Genomic DNA, 19568 nt, shown 5'->3' with positions numbered 1-19568 from the left:
TCTTTGAGAAGCAGAAGGCAGCCTCTACATACCATTCACACCCACCCTAATATTAACCCCTGCAGATAACTTCATCCTGCCTTTGAGAAAAACAGCCATTACATTATAACTCCCCCTCCCTGCTCCAATACTAGCATAAAGCTATGACCAGTTTGTGTATACAATGGAGGGTTTTTGTATTCTGCATTATTCTCAGTAGCAAAATACTTACAAGAAATGCACCAAAAGCTAAGCGTTTGGCTGTAATTTGACTTTGTTAGTGGTAGCTACTGCTGAAACCCTCAGGTTTTCTCCAACCTCCTCCCCTTTACATTCTGCATTATAATACTGATACAAATACAAAATACGGCCATATTTCATTTATTTGCTAGTTATGCAAAAGTCTGACAACTTGCTTTCATCAACATATTAGTTAATACAGACTTGAGAGAATTTCACAGGAATAGGCAAATAAAAATTAATTTAGTCTTCAATTGCTCCAGATTGAACTGCATCTTCATAGCATCCCCCCTTTTCACCTTTACTTTCAGGGTGCAACTTAATAAGATCATCAATTCGAAGAATAGTAATTGCTGCTTCTGTTGCAAACTTTAAGCTCTTTGTTTTGACTAGAGTAGGCTCATATACACCAGCTTGTTTGTTGTCACGTGGTTTCCCATTGATTAAATCAAGACCAATCCTTTAAAACAAAAAAAAAGCAACACCGTTTTAAACTGGAAAGTACACTTCAAGTGTCTTTGGTATTCTCAAACTATGAACCTGCAACCAGAGATCAGCTTCAAATTTTTCATCATCAAATGCAACAAAAGTCAAATAGTACCTAGTAGTTCTTTGCAAGCACACAACCATTTTATTGCTTACATTTATATGCTGTCCATCCCATTGTTCAGGCAATCCTGGGAGGCTTACAAAATGGTAAAAAAGTTAAATATAAAAACAGTTAAAATTAAGACTTAAAACCAAGGGGATGGACAGCATGAAGTTGTCTTTTATACTATAAACCACTACCAGTGGAGAGTGCCCCCAAGCCATCTGGCAAAGCCATGTTTTAAAGCCATTCCAGAGAATGTTCAATAGAGTAGGAGCTATAATATATACTAAGAATAGGTAAAATTTAGCATTTAAAGATTGGGATATTCCAAATAACAATGGCAATTTCTGGTCAGGGCACACTGATTCTGCCAAGATTCACCTGTTTTCCAGAAGTTAATCCCCCAAAGTCAAAACTATTTGTGAAGTCCCAAGGGAAAGTTTGTTTCAAGCTATTTCCGGAGCATAACAAACCACTTCCAGTCTGGGGGATTAACTTCTTGGAAATTGCCAATCCATGCATGGAATGACTAATGTTACCCAGAAAGAAACTAGAACATTCTGGAATTATCAACACTACTCTACACATGAACATCTAGGTTTTGCACACCCAAAATATACCACTTCTGGTAAAGCTATAAGCCAACTATGTAAGACCAAATGCCAACTGTTAAAGTATGCTTAACCTTACTGTATGCTAACACCTTAAAACTAGGAATCATTTTGACTTAGGATGTTGAATGTTCATGCCCAATTCTGATTCATTCAACAAGATTAAGCAAAAATGCATAAAGGAAATCAATATTCTGATGTTACCATCAATTCTATGCACACTTACCACTTCAAATTTTTGCGATCTGGATTCACTTGAGCTTCATTGTGAAATGCTCTCAGCTTTGCAACAAGATCTATAGCATCTTGAGCAGCATTAACTGCTAATGTATTTGGAATAACTAGAAGAGATCTTGCAAATTCTGCTATAGCGAGCTGTTCCCGTGACCCCTAATTTAAACAAGAAAAAGTCTATTAATATATTAATATATGATAAAATAACAGAGAGGCAATGAAGCTACACTTGCTGGATGTGCTGAAATGAAGACTGGAGAGCCACCATGGATAAAGCTTTAATATGATCTGCACCAAGCAGCAAATAGGACTTGATAGTTAAATGGCCCCCTCCAGTCCCAGTTCTATAAATCTTTTCAGATATAGAAAGCGCTGAATGTTAATATAAGCCTTGATTTCCTAAGAAAAATATAGTTTAAACTTTAGTTAACTAAATACTTACCATGCTAGTTGCATAATTTTCTAGATAAATGGAAAGTGCTGCTTCAACTGCACCTCCTCCTGGTACAACAGACTTTGACTCTAGTATTCTTTTGACCACGCAAAGAGCATCATGCAAAGACCTCTCCATTTCATCACACATGAAGTCATTTGCTCCTCGTAATATAATAGCAGCTGAGGTCCGTGCCTTAGTACTGTTTCAGAAAGACAATAATTTTTCCTTGTGAAATAATTATCAAATTATAAATCTCTAACCTTGAGGGTAGGGAAATGCTAGAATTCTGTGTGTTCAAGTCCATCAACAAAGTCAAAGACATTTACTGCCTCAACATTTATAGGGGGACTAAAAGTAATCTATCCCACGCGTATAACTGCTCATACGATTGGAAAACAGCATGGCAGCAATTAAATGGGAAATATTTTCAAAGGTTACAACAAAATGCGTCCATTACAAATTATATAAGGTAGGTATTTCCTTACTTTTTAATTAAAATCAATTCATCATCACAAATTCGTTCTTGAACCACTTCTTCTGCTTGTCCCAGCATTGATGCTTCAAAAGTTTCTTCACCTTCCAGATTTGCCAGAGTAGAACAAACGGTGGCTAATACAAAGTAAAAAGGATTTGACAAAATCACAATTTAATACAACTGCTAGTCTGAAGGAACAATAGCAATCTTCTACATCAACGGTTCCAGCCTTTCTGGTTCTGTGGACAGGCAGCAACAGCAAAGGGGGGGGGGGGATTTGTTTTGTATACTGACACCTGTTGTGCAAATGTAGCTTTAAGCGCTTGTGCACTCATCCATTGCTTGTGCAGCCCATTTCCCAACAGGCTGCGGACCGGGGGTTGGGGACCCTTGTTCTACATAATTAAGCTCTGTATTGACCAGACATGTAACTGTGATCATATTTAGAGATGTCTGTAATTACCTCCAGAAGCCTTAGCAATGCGTTTAAGGTCTCTTTTTAGAACTCTGCGTACTGCCATAGCACCAGCATCAACGAAATATTTCAGACACATATCATCAATGCCCCCAGTGGTCAAAATAACATTTGCTCCTGTAGCCAGGATCTTCTGAATTTTTTCTTTAGTGATGTCACCCTCTCTGAAAGAAAGTTCACACTGATTAACTAGAACTATAAACTTAAATTCAAGAGAATTGCAAAAGTTTTTAATTAGAATAGTTGAGAAGCGTATCAAAATAATACTTTAACAATGCCTCCCTCAAAATTCAGTGTAGATAAAATCTTATTTCTCCATTGTTACACTGGATCTTTTGGTTAATTTTTAAGATTAATTCAAGGGAGACACTTCAGGATACTATTATTAGTAAATAAAAGAGGCATTACTAACTTTTAAAAATGCATTTACCAGGCATAGGAATGGTAAATTTCTTAACCAGATCTTGCAAATTATAGATTAATGTAGCTATTGGACATACTGTAGAAAGAATGATATTTGACAATACTGTCATATTCTTAGTTACAATTTATATTCAAGATGCCATTCTCTTAATAAATGCAGAACAAATTATAGAAATACAGATTTATTTATGTTTCCTATTTTAAAGCTGCCATTTGCATCATTTTTGTTAAAAAAGATGTCCATAGAATACCTCTGTCTAATCTGATCCAGTTTTTCTGGGTCTGAGATTACCACCTGAACACCAAGCTTCATTTTAGTTTTCTGTAGGCTGAAGTCAAGGCATGCAATTTTGGCATTAACTATTCTCTTAGGCATACCTAAAAGAAAAAGAGAAACGCTCTTAAGATTCTATATAAAATTTAATGCATCTAAAACACAGTGATACCTTCTTTTCGTAGGTATCCTTCAGTTTATTTCTATTCACTTTAATAAGTATGAGTATAGTTTATAAAAACTTATTTGAATTTACTTTCCCAAATGGGAAAGAGGCCTCACTCCATTATAAACAGTGAGGCTAGACTTGGATAATCCATCTTAAAATACTTGAAATTTATCAAAGCTTCAAAGATTTTGAAGACATATCAATGCATACATCAAATGCATCATACTTCTGCTTAATTACTAAAATACAAAGTAAATATTTGGAGAGATCATCAAGCCATCCCCATATGCAACCAACTTGCACAATCATCAATTTACCAGAAAATTTTCTTCCCAGAGAGTTGTATAAAAACCATTCTTGTGGAAAACAAAAAGTTCCCCCATGTCTTCTATTCACCATTTATATATTTATAACCAAGAATTTTTGTGTTCCATTCTGAATCCTTTCTCGGTCTTTGAAATACTTTCTACCCTGGTCAAATCATTTCAGGTAATTGGGGTGTGTGTGTGTGTGTGTGTGTTAAGTTTAAACTTATACCTAACTAAAGCCTTACCCTGATAGGGAAAATACAAATCTAATTTAGGAAAGCCATCTCCATTCAAGCAAAGGGGAGGACCATCTATCTGAAAATACTTACAAATCAACTCTATTGCAAATGTGTAAAATAATTTCAACCTCTATGTTGTTATACTATTTCTTCTAGCCAACTTATCAAAAATATAATTTCTAAAAATGTGTTTATATGCAGATATAAAACTGCATTAACTTTTAAAATTATGTCCATTTACTGTTTTACTGGGGGTGTGTGATCTTACCTTGGGAGCCTACAATGCAGTTTAATGCATAGCCATTTACAAGAATACTCTCTTTCTGACTGCGACCATGTGCCTTCAAAACATTGATAGAGTTGATAGGATAATGTGGTTGTCCCCTTTGATCTGTGTATTTTACTGCAAGTACAGCATCTACTACCATGTTGGCAAAGAAGTCACTGTCACTACAAGAATACTGTTAAGGTTAACATAATCTTAATACATGGAATATAAATCCTATATGCCTCACAACAATAAGAATTACAAATGCTAATAATGCCATTTTTCTTCATAAATTAGATACTTCAGTCAGTGTCTAATTTCTACACAATACCCGTTCCTAATTTTTCTCTGTGAAAGGATACACTCCTATGATTTTGGATGACATTGAGGTTTTTGCTGCATTAATAAGACAGTCTTTGCCCAACTCATCTGAGTTAATAACCAAATTTTCATTGATGTAGCGAACTGCCTCCCTGTTGAGGAAAAGAAACTCAGTATTTTCACAGAATCATCAGAATTTAAATTGAATGCTTCCAACTTAGAAATGTTAATTAAATATATATAATAGGAGTGTGCAAAACTTACTACTTCAGGGAACATCATAAGTTCTATTTTCTTCCAGACTATATTGTTCTGGCCATTCTGGTGAGTGAACCAACTATTTACTTCTGAAATTTTCCAGAAGAAAAGAGAACTAGAATGTTCTGTCCCCCAAACTGTAAGTTGTGTGCAGATTAGAAAAATAAAATATCTTAAATTTACATTTTCAGTGGCCCTGCATTTCCATGCTTTCTAATATTTTAAAACCTTTCACTAAACATTTAAAAATACACACCTAATTTTTTAAACAAAGCATATCACATCTGTAGCGCACTTAATCATTAAACATAAAAGCTTCAAACAATTTAAAGATTTCAAGGGCAATATAGATCAATTCTATATTCTAGCAAAAGCAGATATACTGTCAAGATTGAGATATGCTGCCATCATGACAGATACATTAGCAGAACACCTAGATCAATTTTATTAAATTTATATACTTTCCATCTCATTAACAAATGACTCTGGGCAGTTTATAAACATCATAAAACAGAGGTATAAAATATTAAAACATTAACTATGAAATGAACCAAAATTAAGAAAGTTAAAAACCAGGACCAAAATACTGTGGAGTAGTTATAGACTAAACGATAAAATGGGGATGATACAAAAATTGTTCCCTGTCAATGAAATTCAGACCACTGTCACCTAACTTGCCCCCAAACCCTTATGCTTTACTGAACCACAACAGGGATATATGTAGCACAAAGAATTCTAACCAATCTCAAATAGTACCGTAACCCTCAAACATAATGACAGTAATAACAATCCTTTCTCTCCATTGGTGAAGGGGAAAATCTGTACTGACAAAGCACTGTGGATTTCATCTTTTACTTGCTCACCTGCTTCTATCTACGTCCAAAGCTAGCTTTCCAGTTGCTTGTTATTGGGGCAGATAACAGCACTCCATCATAGAACTCTCAGTGAAAGGGCTTTATTTGTCAATTACCTCATGACTGATAGAAGAGGCCATCAATATTTGAAAAATGCTGTATTGATTTAAAAATGTATTGGCTGAAACTTAATTGTACAATTATACAATTTCTCACTTGAAGTAAATCAATAGGTCTTACTTGCAAGCAAGACGATATCCACTAATGACAGAAGTCGGATGAATTTTCTGTTTCACCAATTCATCTGCATTTTTCAAAAGTTCTGCAGCAACAATTACCTATGAAAGACAACATTTACTTTAAAACTATTCTGTGAAAAAGTTATGTCCTTGATACAAGCAGTAAAAAAAACAAAAATAAAAAACCCACATAAATTTCACAAGTTGCATTTGCTTCAGGAGGCAGAGCTATTCAATTTACTCTAACACATGATTCAAGTTACAGGTAAATAGAACTTTTTGTTTTGAATACTGTTGAGACTGAAGTTCTGTAGAACATCTCATTTTCTTGGAAATTTTCAACATTGAAAGAACTATATTATATTCCCTATGATCATGGAATATAATCAAAAATTAATCAGAAGCCAGGGAGATAGGATGAACCAGCCAAGACAAAAAATAATCTGAAAATAATTTTGCCACTTTGAAGGCAAGGAAGTACACTGTTAGTTGACAATTTAGATGCTGTTGACTAAAAGACTGAGCCAGAATAGCCAAGAACATTAGCATGTACTTGTAAAAATATCCCAAGGGGACCTCTCTCGGGAAGAACTACTCTAGTTACCTTAGGAGACAACATTTTCTGGATTTAAATTCTTGCATCACAAACTATTTAATCCATCATTAATGTTTAAAATGATTACGTGTTATCAGTTTTGCATTTCATTTAGCAGGGTGGCAAGACTAAGAAAGCTCTAGCTACAGACAAGAAATTAAAATCTATTAGTTGCTCACAATTGTCACAATTAAATTGTGATGTTGATCACCTCACAATTGAACAAATACATGCCTTCTTTTTCTGAAAATAGCCCTTGGTTCGTTATAGTAATTGGGACCAGGAACATTGTCACTAAGTGATGTGGTCATAAAAACACATTCACATGATCATGGCAACTTACAAAGCCATTTCCAGCTGCAGTTGCTAGGTGAATCCCATGCAGTTGCAGCATCATAGTCCCACGATCACCATTTGCAATCTCCTGCTGACTTCTCCATTGACTGTGCTGGTGGAAGCCAGCAGTGAAGATCATAAATAGTAATCATTTAACTCCGGGACCCTGTGACCATTGTAATTTTGAGTCGGTTGCCAAGCACCCAAATCATGATCACATGATTGCAGGGGACACTGTGACCACCATGACTTGAAAAACTGGCCATAACTCTCCTTGTTCAGCATCATCGTATCTTCAACAGTCACTGAACAAATACTTGAGGACTACCTGCTTAGAGTTTAAATTATTCTATAATATGTTCTGCCACTTAATGTAGGAAAAAGATATTGTTAAGTCTTCTCCTTCAGACTTTGGCAGTTATTCCTTTATCCCATAAGCATAGCCATTTATTTTGTAGAAGAAATAAATGGTAGTTAAATGGGAAAGTTTTATTTCATTTTTAGAGGCAAACTTAAGTAGCCCTGAAAATGGATTCAGAATTTAGCTTCTCTGAAGATACATCACACCAGTTCTTCGTATCCAAGTGAAACTGTATTTTAACTGAAGACAGTGCTAGAGCTAATTATGCTGTTTCGATACGTGTTTGCCATTGTTGAAAGGGGCACAAGTTAATTTCACATACTTGCATTATAAAATGTAAGTTTTAAATACTATTAATGCTACTTGAATGTTGACACGGTCACGAGAGCATATAATATAGCAATACATACCACAGAGGTAGTCCCATCTCCAACTTCTTTGTCTTGCAATTCTGCTAGTTCACACAGTACTTTTGCAGCAGGATGTTCTACCTCCAACAACTTCAGGATAGTTGCACCATCGTTAGTTATGGTCACATCCTAATATTCCAAATACACAATAGTCATTCATGTAGCTTAATATCATTTGGGATCATGTAGCTTAATATCAATTGGAATATAAGTAATTGCCTTTTAATTAGTGATGTTTTTAATTAGTGATGTATTTATCCATCATATAATTGTCTAACAATCCAACTGTAGCTTAATCTATGCTCTAAACCCCATTTTTGTCAATGGGCCTGGTGACTATAAATGGAGGCAAAGCTGTTGATGCCATGTGAGGTGGGAGTGGAGGGGATTATACGGTGGTTTTAAAAAAATTTGTAACCCACCCAGAGCCACCTATGTGAGTCAGGTGGCTATATAAATGTATTAAAATAAATGTATAATATCCTACTGTCCTTATTAAGCTCTAGAATTAGTATTTAGTTTCACCCCACCCTTTTTTAAAATAAGTAACATACCTAATCCTCCCTCCTCTTCCTATTTTGCATGCAACCAGTACCCCCTGAAATGGGTTAGGCTGACTGTGACTGGATCAAAGTGATAGAAATTATTTTCCTGTTATGGAATCATCAGTTTGAAAGTACCTCTATCAAACTGAAGCCAAAGAAGCACCCCTCTTTCCCTGTAGCAAAGGAAAAGAGTGAGAGAGCATGCATGCCATCTTTGGATCATACCTGGAATACTACTGGCCAAAAGTTTATTTTTATTTTATTCTATTTGTTTCTATTTTAGAAATACAGTACAAAGTTAAAAATAAATGTTGACTTAATGAGGCAGTCCAAAAACTGCTACCAAGGCCTTTTTTAAATACTAGTTTGGCTATTTGTGAGATTTTTGAGTATCTTAGGCTACTTTTTTGACATCTGTGTGAAGACTACATACAGATGTAGGGGTAAGAGATTTTTTCTTCTTTCCCAGATCAGGGAGACATAAATGGGAATGCTGGGGTGGAGGAAAACCCTGACTATCCATCCTCCACCATGTTACTTGGCACCTTGAATAGAACGACTCCGCTTTCTAATTTTTAAAATTAAAACAAATTATTTTCTATTGGTAGTTTCAAAAAAGAAGATCTACTTACACCAATGTCATCCACCAGCATTTTATCCAAACCAACTGGACCCAGTGAACTCTTTACAATATTGGCAATTGAAGCAGCAGCTGTAACTGTTTCAACAAAACAGATTTTTTTTCTTCAAAAGCAGAATTGTTTCCTAAAATTTTAACTGATGGAATTCAAGTACTAAATATATGCTTTTAAATATTTTAAAAATAGAAAATAGATTTGGGCAATAAAACTGGCAATTACTACTTTGTTTAGGTTTTAACCACTGTCTCATTTACACACTAATAATGTATTTGTAGTTGCATTTGAAAACAGACTGTATGCTGTAACTTACACAAAGCAGTTGTTTTATACACAGGCCATAGTTTGTGATCCAACCATTCAGTTTATCATAAGCAAAATTTAGGCCATTATGAAAATTTTTATGGAAAATTAACTTCAGGTTCTTTGCATCATGTACCAAAAAAGGAACAACATGATTCAATCTTAGAAATATCGTACTTGTCTTTGTAATGATTTGTTCTGCCATTTCATATAGAAAGAAGTTGGTATTCATTCTTCTCCATCAGACTATGACAGATATTTATTTATCCCATAAGGATTATCTCTTATTTTGTAGTGCAAATAAGAGGCAGTACAATGGGACAGTCTAACACCTAGCAATTTATTCTGGAACTATTTTAACAAGAGAAGTTATGACAATCCAGTAGACTGAAATATAAGAGCATCCTTTTTTTAAAAAAAACCTCTCATACATACTTGGATAATCAAAATCTATTTTTTAAATTGTTTCTTAACTCTAAAACAAGATGCATAAATGCATATCACCACAGGAGCCAGAATAAAAGAGACAGCATTTACAGAAGTTTTCTTCTCAAACATGTCACTCCTAAAGCAGTCCCATCCTACAGCCGGTTTCTTGGTTACCACATGGAAACATGTTGTTTGCTTAACACTACAAAAGTGGTTTGTCACTGTCTTAAACTTTAGAACTTTAATTGCAATCGAATCCTGAGATTTAATAATCAACTGAACCCAGTCCAGTTATTTTCTACAATAGCCTGGTTCTGCATATTATTTCTTCCAGGAACAGAAAGAGACAGATATTTAAATAGAAACTGTGGCAAACCCCTTTACAGATATGTAGGTCTCTGAAATATATTTTAGAAATCGAGGCATGTAAACACCTCTAACTTCAGCAGAAGAACTAATATTCTTCATGACATATTTTGATAGGACATAAAGTAGTATCTGACTCTGAAAAAAAATGGTGTAAAAGTTAAGGACCCAAACACTTCAGCTATAAAGCTTACTTTTAAACAGCTGAATATATTCACTATGGTTTCTACAGCAATTTTAAAATGCTCAAAGGCTACTGATAACTTATCTTCTCCCCCAAAGAAATTCTGCATCCTGGTGGACTTAACACTGCTTCTCAACCACCAGTGTACTACAGGTAGTCCTCCACTTACGACCACAATTGAACCCAAAATTTATGTTGCTAAGTGAGAAAGTTGTTAAGTGAATTTTGCCCCATTTCATGATTTTTGCTGCCACACTTGTTAAAGTGAATCACTGCAGTTGTTAAATTAGTAACACGGTTAAGTGAATCTGGCTTCCCCCACATTGACTTTGCTTGTCAGAAGGTCCCAAATGGGAATCACATAATCCCAGGACACTACAACCGTCACAAACGTGAGTCATTTTGCCAAACATCCAAATGCAAATCTCGCGACCATGGGGGTGGCTGCAATGGTCACAAGTGTGAAAAATGGTCACAAGTCACTTTTTTTTCCAGTGCTGTTCTAACTTCCGACGGTCACTAAGCGAACTGCTGAAAGTCGAGGATACCTGTATAGGGAAGCGACCCAGTCACTAAACCCACCCATTCATACGGGGCGTGACTCAAGTTCTCCCACGTGGGAATCAGGGATCACTGTCAGTTGCAGTGCGGACAGAATCGGTCCGCGCTTATCTCAGGTCTAAATGGAGCCCAGCCAGAACCGAACAGGGGGAAAAAAAATAAAGGACTGGATTGTTCCTAATGCGGCCCCTTCTTCCTCATCCCCTCCTGCAACACCTTCTTCCCTTTCGGGTTAATCAAGCACACGTGCGAGCCGGCCGGCCTACCTGCCGGCCCGCCAGCAACCACTGCTTCCGCCGGGCCGACTTCGCACCCAGACCCGGCCCCAACCTACTCGGGACCACGAGTTGAGGCAGCAACGGCCGGTCTCGTTTGGATGCCCGCGCCCAACTTTCCACCCGCCGCAGACGAACGGCGGAGGAACCGTTAACTCTCCGGCGACTCGAGCTGCGGCGGCTTATGGGGACCCGAGGGAAGCTTTTCGAGAGTTTACCGTTTTGTGTCCGGATGTTTTCGCCGGTGCTCCGCTCCCCAAAAACCGCCAAAGGCCCCTCCAGCGCCATTTTCCTGGACAAAGAGACCGAGGCCGTAACGAGCACGAGCCTGCAAGAGATTGCGGACGGCGAGGCGAGGTCTTTTGGGAAGCTCCGCCCCCTCGCGACCTATAAGCCTATCGGTGGATTAGACACGAATCAGTCGCCCGGGAGCGTCGTAAAACTAGCGTGATTTGAAGAGAAAGGAAACGAACTTCCCCTGCTCGGCCCGTCGGGTCTTGGAGGACGATTGGTGATCGGGCAACAAACGACCCGCCCTTTTTTTCGAGGAACAACCAATGAGAACAGACGGGTGGGGTCAATGCGTTCTAGAAGATTCTAGCGTGGGTGAGGGTAGTCGCTTCTCCTTCAAAGGGCGTATTAAGCGCTGCTGCCAAGTGGCAGTCTCGCCAGTTTAAAATAAATAAAAAGAATGGTCTATAAAAAGAAACAGTCAATGTCGTCTTTGGTTCTTATAACAGCTGATGAAAGCTCCATTTCGCAAAGGCTTTTTAAAACTCTGAAATCAGGGAAGCTCGGTACATAACGCGTTAAAAAAAATGCGCAATCACATGGTCTGTCTCCAAGGTTGCACGGGATACGAATGAAGTGTTTCCTTTGGCTCTCAAACCCACAGAGATAGGGAAAGGAAAAAAAAAGGAAAAGCGGCGTTTCAACAGTTACATACTTAGAGGCAACTGAACTTTTTGGTTTTTCTTTGAAGGCGTTTCGCTTGTCACCCGAGAAGCTTCTTCAGCTCTGACTGAAACGTCTTCAAAGTTCAGTTGCCTCTTGAAAAAGCACCCAAGGGCAATTTCAACTGAAACTCAGAATTTCTGCTCGATTAAGATAACACTGGATGATTTTCTAATATTGGGTGAAAAAAGCAATGCTATGTCTCAGTAGAATCACTCCGTCAATATTGCAAATTAAAGGGGTTAAAATCGAAAGATTTAAACGAGGGGCCTTTCAAACTTGGCAGCTTTAAAGACTTGTGGACTTCAACTCCCAGAACTCCTCCTCCAGTCATGTTAGCTCAGGAACTCTGGGAGTTGAAATCCACAAGTCTTAAAGCTGCCAAGTTTGAAGACCCTTGATTTAAACGTTTTATAAGTTATGAATTTCCATCTTCGTTATGATAACTGGGAACCAGTTCGGTGGTGTAGTTAAGGCATCAGGCTTAAAAAGCGTGAGTTGTGGTCCTGCCTTCGGCACAAAGCCAGCTGAGTGACTTTGGGCTGATAAAACGTCACATTCTGTAGGAAGTTAGTGGACATAAATAGTTGTTTATTGCATTGGATTATCTCCAAAGCACCAGGACACGGAGTAACGGATTTACTGACACTAACAAATTCATCCATGTTTTGATGCAAGGTCTCCGCTTGTTTGCACTTCACTTAATTTTACTTCTTTTAGAAGCCTATAAAATTTGCTGTTGAACACCATCCATAAATCCAGCGATGTTCTTCAGAATATGTTGAGGTCTTTTGATTTCTTTAAAACCCACCATTCGCAAAAAAACAAAGCATTAGTTATAAAAGAATATTTTTAAAAATAACTCCGTGGACTCCTAAGGCGTGGGTTCTTAAGAGGGCACAGAACAGAGGAAATAGCATAGGAAAACATTGCTGTATAGAGAGATGATGGAAAAGTTCCTGTTTTAAAAATCAGAAACTTTTCCATTCCTTTTTGCTATAGCAACGTTACTATAGCAACGTTTTTCAAACATACCGGTTGGACAATGCTAAGAATTAAAGTCCTCGTATCTTAAAGTTGCCAAGTTTGAAAAACGCTACTCTGCAGTTACAAATCTATAGCCACGTTCATTTGCGTTGTTATTGGTTTATAGAGCTATTCTAGAGGAAATGAAACGGATTAATATGTGGCTGACCAATCAGGCTTTCGATTTCCTTTTTTCTTTTTTTAATGAAAACCGAAAGAGACCATGGGAAAAAAAACATGCAAGGTTCAACAGAGGAAAAGGTGGCGCCCCCCAGCTTCTTGTAGGTCCGGCTAGGTCCCTTCCTGTTTAGTTTTCCCAGGCGCGATGGCGTTCAGGAGGTTGGCTCCGCCGCTGAGCAGGGCGGCCAGGACATTCGAGGAATCCGAGCACGGTAGGCGACTCTTTGAGTTTCAGATTTTTGGTGGAGAAGCACGGGTCTTTAATATGACATTCAGAAACGTAGGGAAGGAGACTGAACGGTTAAGTCAGCGAGAGGTTTTCTCTCTTCTAACTTTTTTTTGCAGGGGTCTTTTTCGGTACAGTAATGTTGTTATTCTTATTTTTTGAGGTTGAATCCGAACAGCGGATTCTAAAGCTGCCCCCTTGGAAGTAGGTCCCTTTCAAAGTCTACACAAGAATGCAGCTCCTGCGATTACCAGAAGATTTTGACAGGCGGCCATCCTTAGCTGCTTACTTTCTGGATGGTTTTAACTTGAATTGCAGGCAAAATGCTGAATAAAATTATGATAGTTGTACTTCGGGGAGCATTAACTTAAGGGAGAAGGGTTTGTTTTGCTGTAGGTGGTGGTGGGCCAATCTAGAAATAAACATTTTGCAGTTAAATAAACATTTAAGGGACATCTTTGCAGCCTTTCTAAATCACAAATTAGAAACGATGTGCCAAGAATTCTTTAATCAATGGGAATACAAAATGTATTGATAGTTTAATGAGATTCAGCTTGCTTAAATGAACAATATTAAGCATTTTTATCTGTTTTCCTTATCCCCACTTCACCATCAGTCTATGAGTTTAGTACATTTATATATTATACTGAATAATCTTTTTGTATTCTTGGTTGTTTTCTAAGTCCTTTAAGCATACATTTATTTTTCTTTATTTTCTTGCAGGAGTTAAATTTAATTCTTCTGTTCCCAATTCCATACCTCTGCCTGATGAAGTGGATACAAGAGAAAATGAGATTGTTGCTCCTGAGTTCACAAATAGGAACCCACATAATTTGGAAAGATTGGCTATAGCAAGAAAGGATCTAGGTTGGAAAACCTCATGGCCAAAACGGGACTATTGGTACAGGTAAATGAGAACAATGCAGAAATAACCTATGTTCAATAATACAGAACTTCACTTAATTTTGAAGAATTCTTTTTATCAAATATTTATTCTATTCTGAAGAGGGCAAATATGTTGTTGGTGATACTCATGTTGTCGGGCTCTCAATCTTTTCTGTCTTAATGTTCATATGAATCTGTAGCAGTTCGTTTGCTTTTTGATTGATTCCAAATTCCCAATATTGATATTGGAGCTTTTTTTGACTACTAGTTGTAGATCCCTTTTCATTATTATTATTATTTAAATTTATATTGGGCCCAATGCCCAGTGATCCTGGATGGTTTATAAGTGATTTAAAACATGAAGAAGATGACAAAAAATAAGAAATAAAGAAAAGAGTAGAAATGGCTGAATAACAAGCTGGAAACAAAAGCAAACGCAAACAACCTAGAATAAAAGGAGATTACAAAAGGCTCGGATAAAGAGCCTGGTCCCTTGGAAACACCAGCAGAATGGGGAACATTCTAATCTCAAGAGGTAATCTCACAGTAAGGGTGTTGTGACAAAGAAGGCACACTTCCAGAGTATTAATGGATGACATTGTTTAATTGAAGGACTTGGAGCATGCCAACCCTGACAGATTGAATCAGTTGGCTAGATATTATGGGAGACAGATGAACCCTCAAGTAACCAGGCCCTATGATATGTAGGACTTTATAGGTAACAATTAGCACTTGAATCACACCTGGAAGCCAACTGGCCACCAATGCAGCTCGTGAAGCAGAGGCATTATATGGGCATACTGAGATACGGTCATCATTGTTTGTGTCGCTGCATTCCATTAATTGAAGCTTCTAGATGGTCTTCAAGGACAACTCCATGTAGAGTGTATTGCAGTAGTCAAGCCATGAAATAACCAGGGCGTGATTGATTGTCTAAAGAGCTATTTTAGCTATTTTATTCCTCTTATCAGTTTGCATTATACAGTTCCCTACTCTTTTCTGCCTGTTGACAGCAATACCTTCTGTGAATATAGGAAGTTATAGAGCAACTCACATAGGTAGCCAATATATTGTATTTTTAATTCACTGGAAATTTCTGCACTTGCTTTACATACAGTGGTTCTGAACCTGTGATCCGTGGACCCATGGGATGGGTGCAATCTCATCACGGGTCTGCAAAGGCTTGAATAAATATTATGATTTAAATCTTAAGTCTTGAGGGTCTATGGCAACAAAAGGTATTTAAAAGGGTCCGCAGTGAAGAAAAAGTTGAGAACCACTGTTACAGTGCAAAACATATATTTTCACAGCCTGTGGCACCTGCCAAATCATGAAGTCTGTTGCAGTACAGGAGTCCTCGACTTACAACCACAATTGAGCCCAAAATTTATGTTGCTAAGTGAGAAATTTGTTAAGTGAGTTTTGCCCTTTTTATGAACTTTCTTGGCACATTTGTTAAGTTAATCATTGCAGCTGTTAGTAACATGATTGTTAAGTGAATCTGGCTTCCCCATTCCCCATTTTTCTTGCCAAAGGTTGCAAAAGATGATTGCATAACTCTAGGACACTGCATCAAAAATATGAACCAGTTGCCAAGCATTCAAATTTAGATCACACGGCCACAAGGATGCTGCAATGATTGTAAATATGAAAAATGGTCATAAATCACCTTTTTCAGTGCCATTGTAACTGAACAGTCACTAAACAAACTGTTGAAAGTCAAGGACTGTATTCCTGTTTATAGTGTACATTTGAAATATACTTCAAGACTGTACAATTTACCTTGTTTAAAATAAATTTGTTGATACTTGAGATTTCTGTCAGGAGACAGAACATATAGCCTGTAATAGTCCACATATTATTTCAGCCATAATGTTTTGAAATTATATTTATTTTCTTGAATCTTTTAAATTCTTTTTCTGATTCTGCCCTCTTTACAGATGCACTAATGAGATACCTATGATGGAAAATATAGTTAAGGGAAACAATTATTGCACTAAAAATTGAATTTAAAAGTAAAGGTTTGTTGTTTTGGGGGGATCTACAAGAGCCAAAGAGACGTGGAGCTCACTTGAGGATCTACAATCACAGAAGTTTCCGCAGGAAATCCAAACTTAACAGCAGTTCCCATTTATTTCAAAGGAATGATTCTGTTTTCATCAGTGCAGCATATATGCATGCAAGTATGCATGTTAATTCATTTGTAATGGCTTTTGTGCCACTCACTTGCCAAAAGTGTTAAGTAGCTTACATCTACCAACACATAGAATTAAAATCAATAAAACAAAATGAGCAAGTATTACAGAATATAACATTTGATATGCCATCTGCAAGGGATAGATTAGTCTTCAAATCCCTCAAATGTTTTGTTGAAAAGCCATATATGTTTGACCTTATGAAAGCCCAACAAGAGGGTTGTGGTCCAATTATCCAGAGACAGGCTGTTCCACATAACGGAGGCATCATTTTCTGTTTATAATTAAATTAATGTTTGAAAAGGGAAAGAGAAGTTTACAAATAATCCGAGATATGTAAAATTTCAGATATGAGACATAAGATTTACAAGTACAGAACTATATGAATTTTTGTTATTGCGTGTGAATTTCTCTGATAGTAAAACAGTAACATTTTGTTTTTCATATTTAACCATTCAGGTTACGATTGGAAAAAACCCAAAAACATGTGAAAGGCTACATTGAACATTGCAGCGGTCATATTGTAGTCTCTGCTTCCACTCGCGAGTGGGCTATTAAGAAGCATCTTTATAAAACAACAGGTGTGGCAGCATGTGAGAATGTGGGGCGTGTATTAGCACAACGTTGTCTTGAAGCTGGAATCAACTTTGTGGATGACAAGGTTATAATTCCATGGGAAAAACGTGGCGAAGGGGCAAGTTGATTTTGTTTTTCTTACTTTGGTTGCTACTTATCCTACATTTTATGTTCTTGACCATAATATTGCACAGCTTACTCATAGCATGGTTTATGGCCAAAGTATTAAAAATGTAAATATCAATGACTGCTTAATGTCAGAGTTGGCATACCCTCTTAACATGAGAATTACATTATTTGGGAGGAGAAAGGAATTAAGAGAACTGTAATTCACTGTGTATGCTGAAAGTACCAATGGAACTGACAAAATTAACAGTTGTCTTTCTTTTTAAATGAAAATAGCTGAAACGTTTCAAGCAGGCTATGACTGAAGGTGGTGTTGAACTGAAAGAACTTGAAAGAATTTATGATAAGTATGGTAATAAGAAGCTTCCCAGAGAAGTACAGCCTCAGAAGCCTGCAGTTCCATCCTTGGAGGACAGTCAATCACATACCGCTCTTAATACATAATACCATTAAACCTTTTTATATTAAATAAAAATCCAATAGATACACAACTGCTGGTGACAGTTTTTTGTTTGCTTTCTTGTTAACTATTTTCATAAAATAACAGTATAAAATAATAACCTGCTACAGGTGGTTCCCTAGCCAATGTGTCTATCTTTTTAAGAAATAAATAGCCAATATCGTTATTTCTCTTTAAAAATAAATGGTAGATCTGGTGTGCACTCACTCACCTGCAGTAAGGAAGGGCTCTTTTATTCCCTTTTGCTTTTTAAAATAAACCACTTGACTGTGATGGGTGATTTCTTTTAATGGTAGAAAATTGTTTTGTTGCAAATAGGTATATATCAGATTTCTTTCGACAGTGTTTAAAACTTTCGCTGGTCCACAAAAGTGATTTAATATATTATGATCCACTTACTGGAAAATGTTGGAAGATGGTGTTTCAAAATTCATTCTGGACCTTAAGCCAGGTGGGATTGATTAAATTCTAGCAGAGTCTGACACATTTTCTGCTGAGTCTGGAAGTAATAGGTTTCATCTCTGTAACAGAAACTTGATTAGGACTATCAACTAACCTGCTCTGCAGTATCTTCATTTGTCTTTTTTCTAGCAAAGTTTCCCTCATAAAACAAAGGATAAGAGCTACTCGGCATAAAGAAAAGAGCTTTTATTTGGATTATACCACCATATCAAGTTACTTTTATCTTGCTCTTTGGGGGAGGGGGAATCTCACAGCTATTTGCCTAGATTGCCCGTCATTATTACCATGGCTTTCTGGTCTACTCAGAAGATACCATTTAAGAGGCCTTCTTCATTGCTACAACTAGAGAAGTTAGTTAAAGAAAACAAAATACATATGATTTTACCTCATTCTCAAAGACTGTGGACACAATATATCAGCAAGATACTACATTAAGTCAAGGCAGTGCAATTTTTATTTTAGTAAGGTAATTAAGCAGCCCTTAATTGATCTTACAATGCCATTTAAACATACCTATTATGAGCACAAAAGGAGAAAAAAACCTGCAAGAATACAGGTAATCGTAGACTTACAACCACAGTTGAGCCTGAAATGTATGTTGCTAAGGGAGAAATTTGTTAAGTAAGTTTTGCCCCATTTTATGACTTTTCTTGCCAGGTTAAGTGAATTGGCTGTTAAATTAGTAACAAGGTTGTTAAGTGAATATGGCTTACCCCTTGACTTTGCTTTTCAGAAGGTGGCAAAGGGGGATCCCATGACCCTGGGACACTGCAATGGTCAGTTACCAAGCACCTGAATTTTGATCACATGATCATGGGGATGCTGCAAAGGTGGTAACTCTGAAAAACGGTCATAAGTCACTTTTTTCAGCACCAGTGTAACTTCGGTCAATATATGAACTATTGTAAATCGAGGCCTACCTGTATACATGTATATGATTTATCACATAGCTTTATGTACACCAAGAGCTTATGCAATGAACACAAATTCCTTGTGTGCCCAATCACACTTGGCCAATAAAGTACTCTATTCCTATTCCCATTTCATTCTAGGTCCAGAGTCGCTGAGTGTCATGTGGCA

The 19568-nt window shown here is 37.1% G+C and overlaps 2 protein-coding genes and 2 non-coding genes across 4 annotated transcripts; 1 reads left to right on the top strand and 3 right to left on the bottom strand.

Moving 5' to 3' along the window:
* Window positions 1–347: 347 nt before the first annotated feature.
* Window positions 348–11728, bottom strand: TCP1 (t-complex 1). The gene is made up of 12 exons (XM_026705080.2): window positions 11617–11728; window positions 9275–9360; window positions 8098–8226; window positions 6397–6494; window positions 5086–5196; window positions 4724–4905; window positions 3717–3843; window positions 3031–3206; window positions 2578–2701; window positions 2099–2291; window positions 1649–1812; window positions 348–679 (listed from the first exon to the last, which is right to left on the bottom strand). Exons 1-12 carry the CDS (start codon window positions 11684–11686, stop codon window positions 463–465), a joined length of 1677 nt encoding a protein of 558 aa, XP_026560865.1. The 5' UTR covers window positions 11687–11728; the 3' UTR covers window positions 348–462.
* LOC113439423 (small nucleolar RNA SNORA29) lies at window positions 7677–7812 on the bottom strand. The gene has a single exon (XR_003374554.1). It is a non-coding gene; the product is annotated as a small nucleolar RNA SNORA29 (small nucleolar RNA).
* Window positions 9771–9906, bottom strand: LOC113439424 (small nucleolar RNA SNORA29). Its single transcript, XR_003374555.1, has one exon. It is a non-coding gene; the product is annotated as a small nucleolar RNA SNORA29 (small nucleolar RNA).
* A 961-nt stretch (window positions 11729–12689) lies between the features above and the next one.
* MRPL18 (mitochondrial ribosomal protein L18) lies at window positions 12690–18057 on the top strand. Its single transcript, XM_026705082.2, has 5 exons — window positions 12690–12921; window positions 13597–13770; window positions 14508–14691; window positions 17324–17558; window positions 17843–18057. The coding sequence occupies exons 2-5, from the start codon at window positions 13704–13706 to the stop codon at window positions 18008–18010; spliced, it is 654 nt and encodes a 217-aa protein (XP_026560867.1). The 5' UTR covers window positions 12690–12921; window positions 13597–13703; the 3' UTR covers window positions 18011–18057.
* The last annotated feature ends 1511 nt before the right edge of the window (window positions 18058–19568 follow it).

This window comes from Pseudonaja textilis, chromosome 1, assembly GCF_049901715.1.
Source record: "Pseudonaja textilis isolate UNSWEBS1 chromosome 1, rPseTex1.2, whole genome shotgun sequence".
NCBI classification, from domain to species: Eukaryota; Metazoa; Chordata; class Lepidosauria; order Squamata; family Elapidae; genus Pseudonaja; species Pseudonaja textilis.
This window is presented reverse-complemented; position numbering and strand designations above follow the sequence as displayed.

Excerpts from the sequence above, each read along its gene's own strand:
- MRPL18 (XM_026705082.2), top strand. The coding sequence starts at position 13,704 with ATGGCGTTCAGGAGGTTGGCTCCGCCGCTGAGCAGGGCGGCCAGGACA. Across the intron at positions 13,771-14,507 it reads ATTCGAGGAATCCGAGCACG|GAGTTAAATTTAATTCTTCT; the intron begins GTAGGCGACTCT and ends ATTTTCTTGCAG. Across the intron at positions 17,559-17,842 it reads GGGAAAAACGTGGCGAAGGG|CTGAAACGTTTCAAGCAGGC; the intron begins GCAAGTTGATTT and ends AAATGAAAATAG.
- TCP1 (XM_026705080.2), bottom strand. The coding sequence starts at position 11,686 with ATGGCGCTGGAGGGGCCTTTGGCGGTTTTTGGGGAGCGGAGCACCGGC. Across the intron at positions 8,227-9,274 it reads TGCTGGTGGATGACATTGGT|GATGTGACCATAACTAACGA; the intron begins GTAAGTAGATCT and ends TTGGAATATTAG. Across the intron at positions 5,197-6,396 it reads GGATATCGTCTTGCTTGCAA|GGAGGCAGTTCGCTACATCA; the intron begins GTAAGACCTATT and ends TTTCCTCAACAG.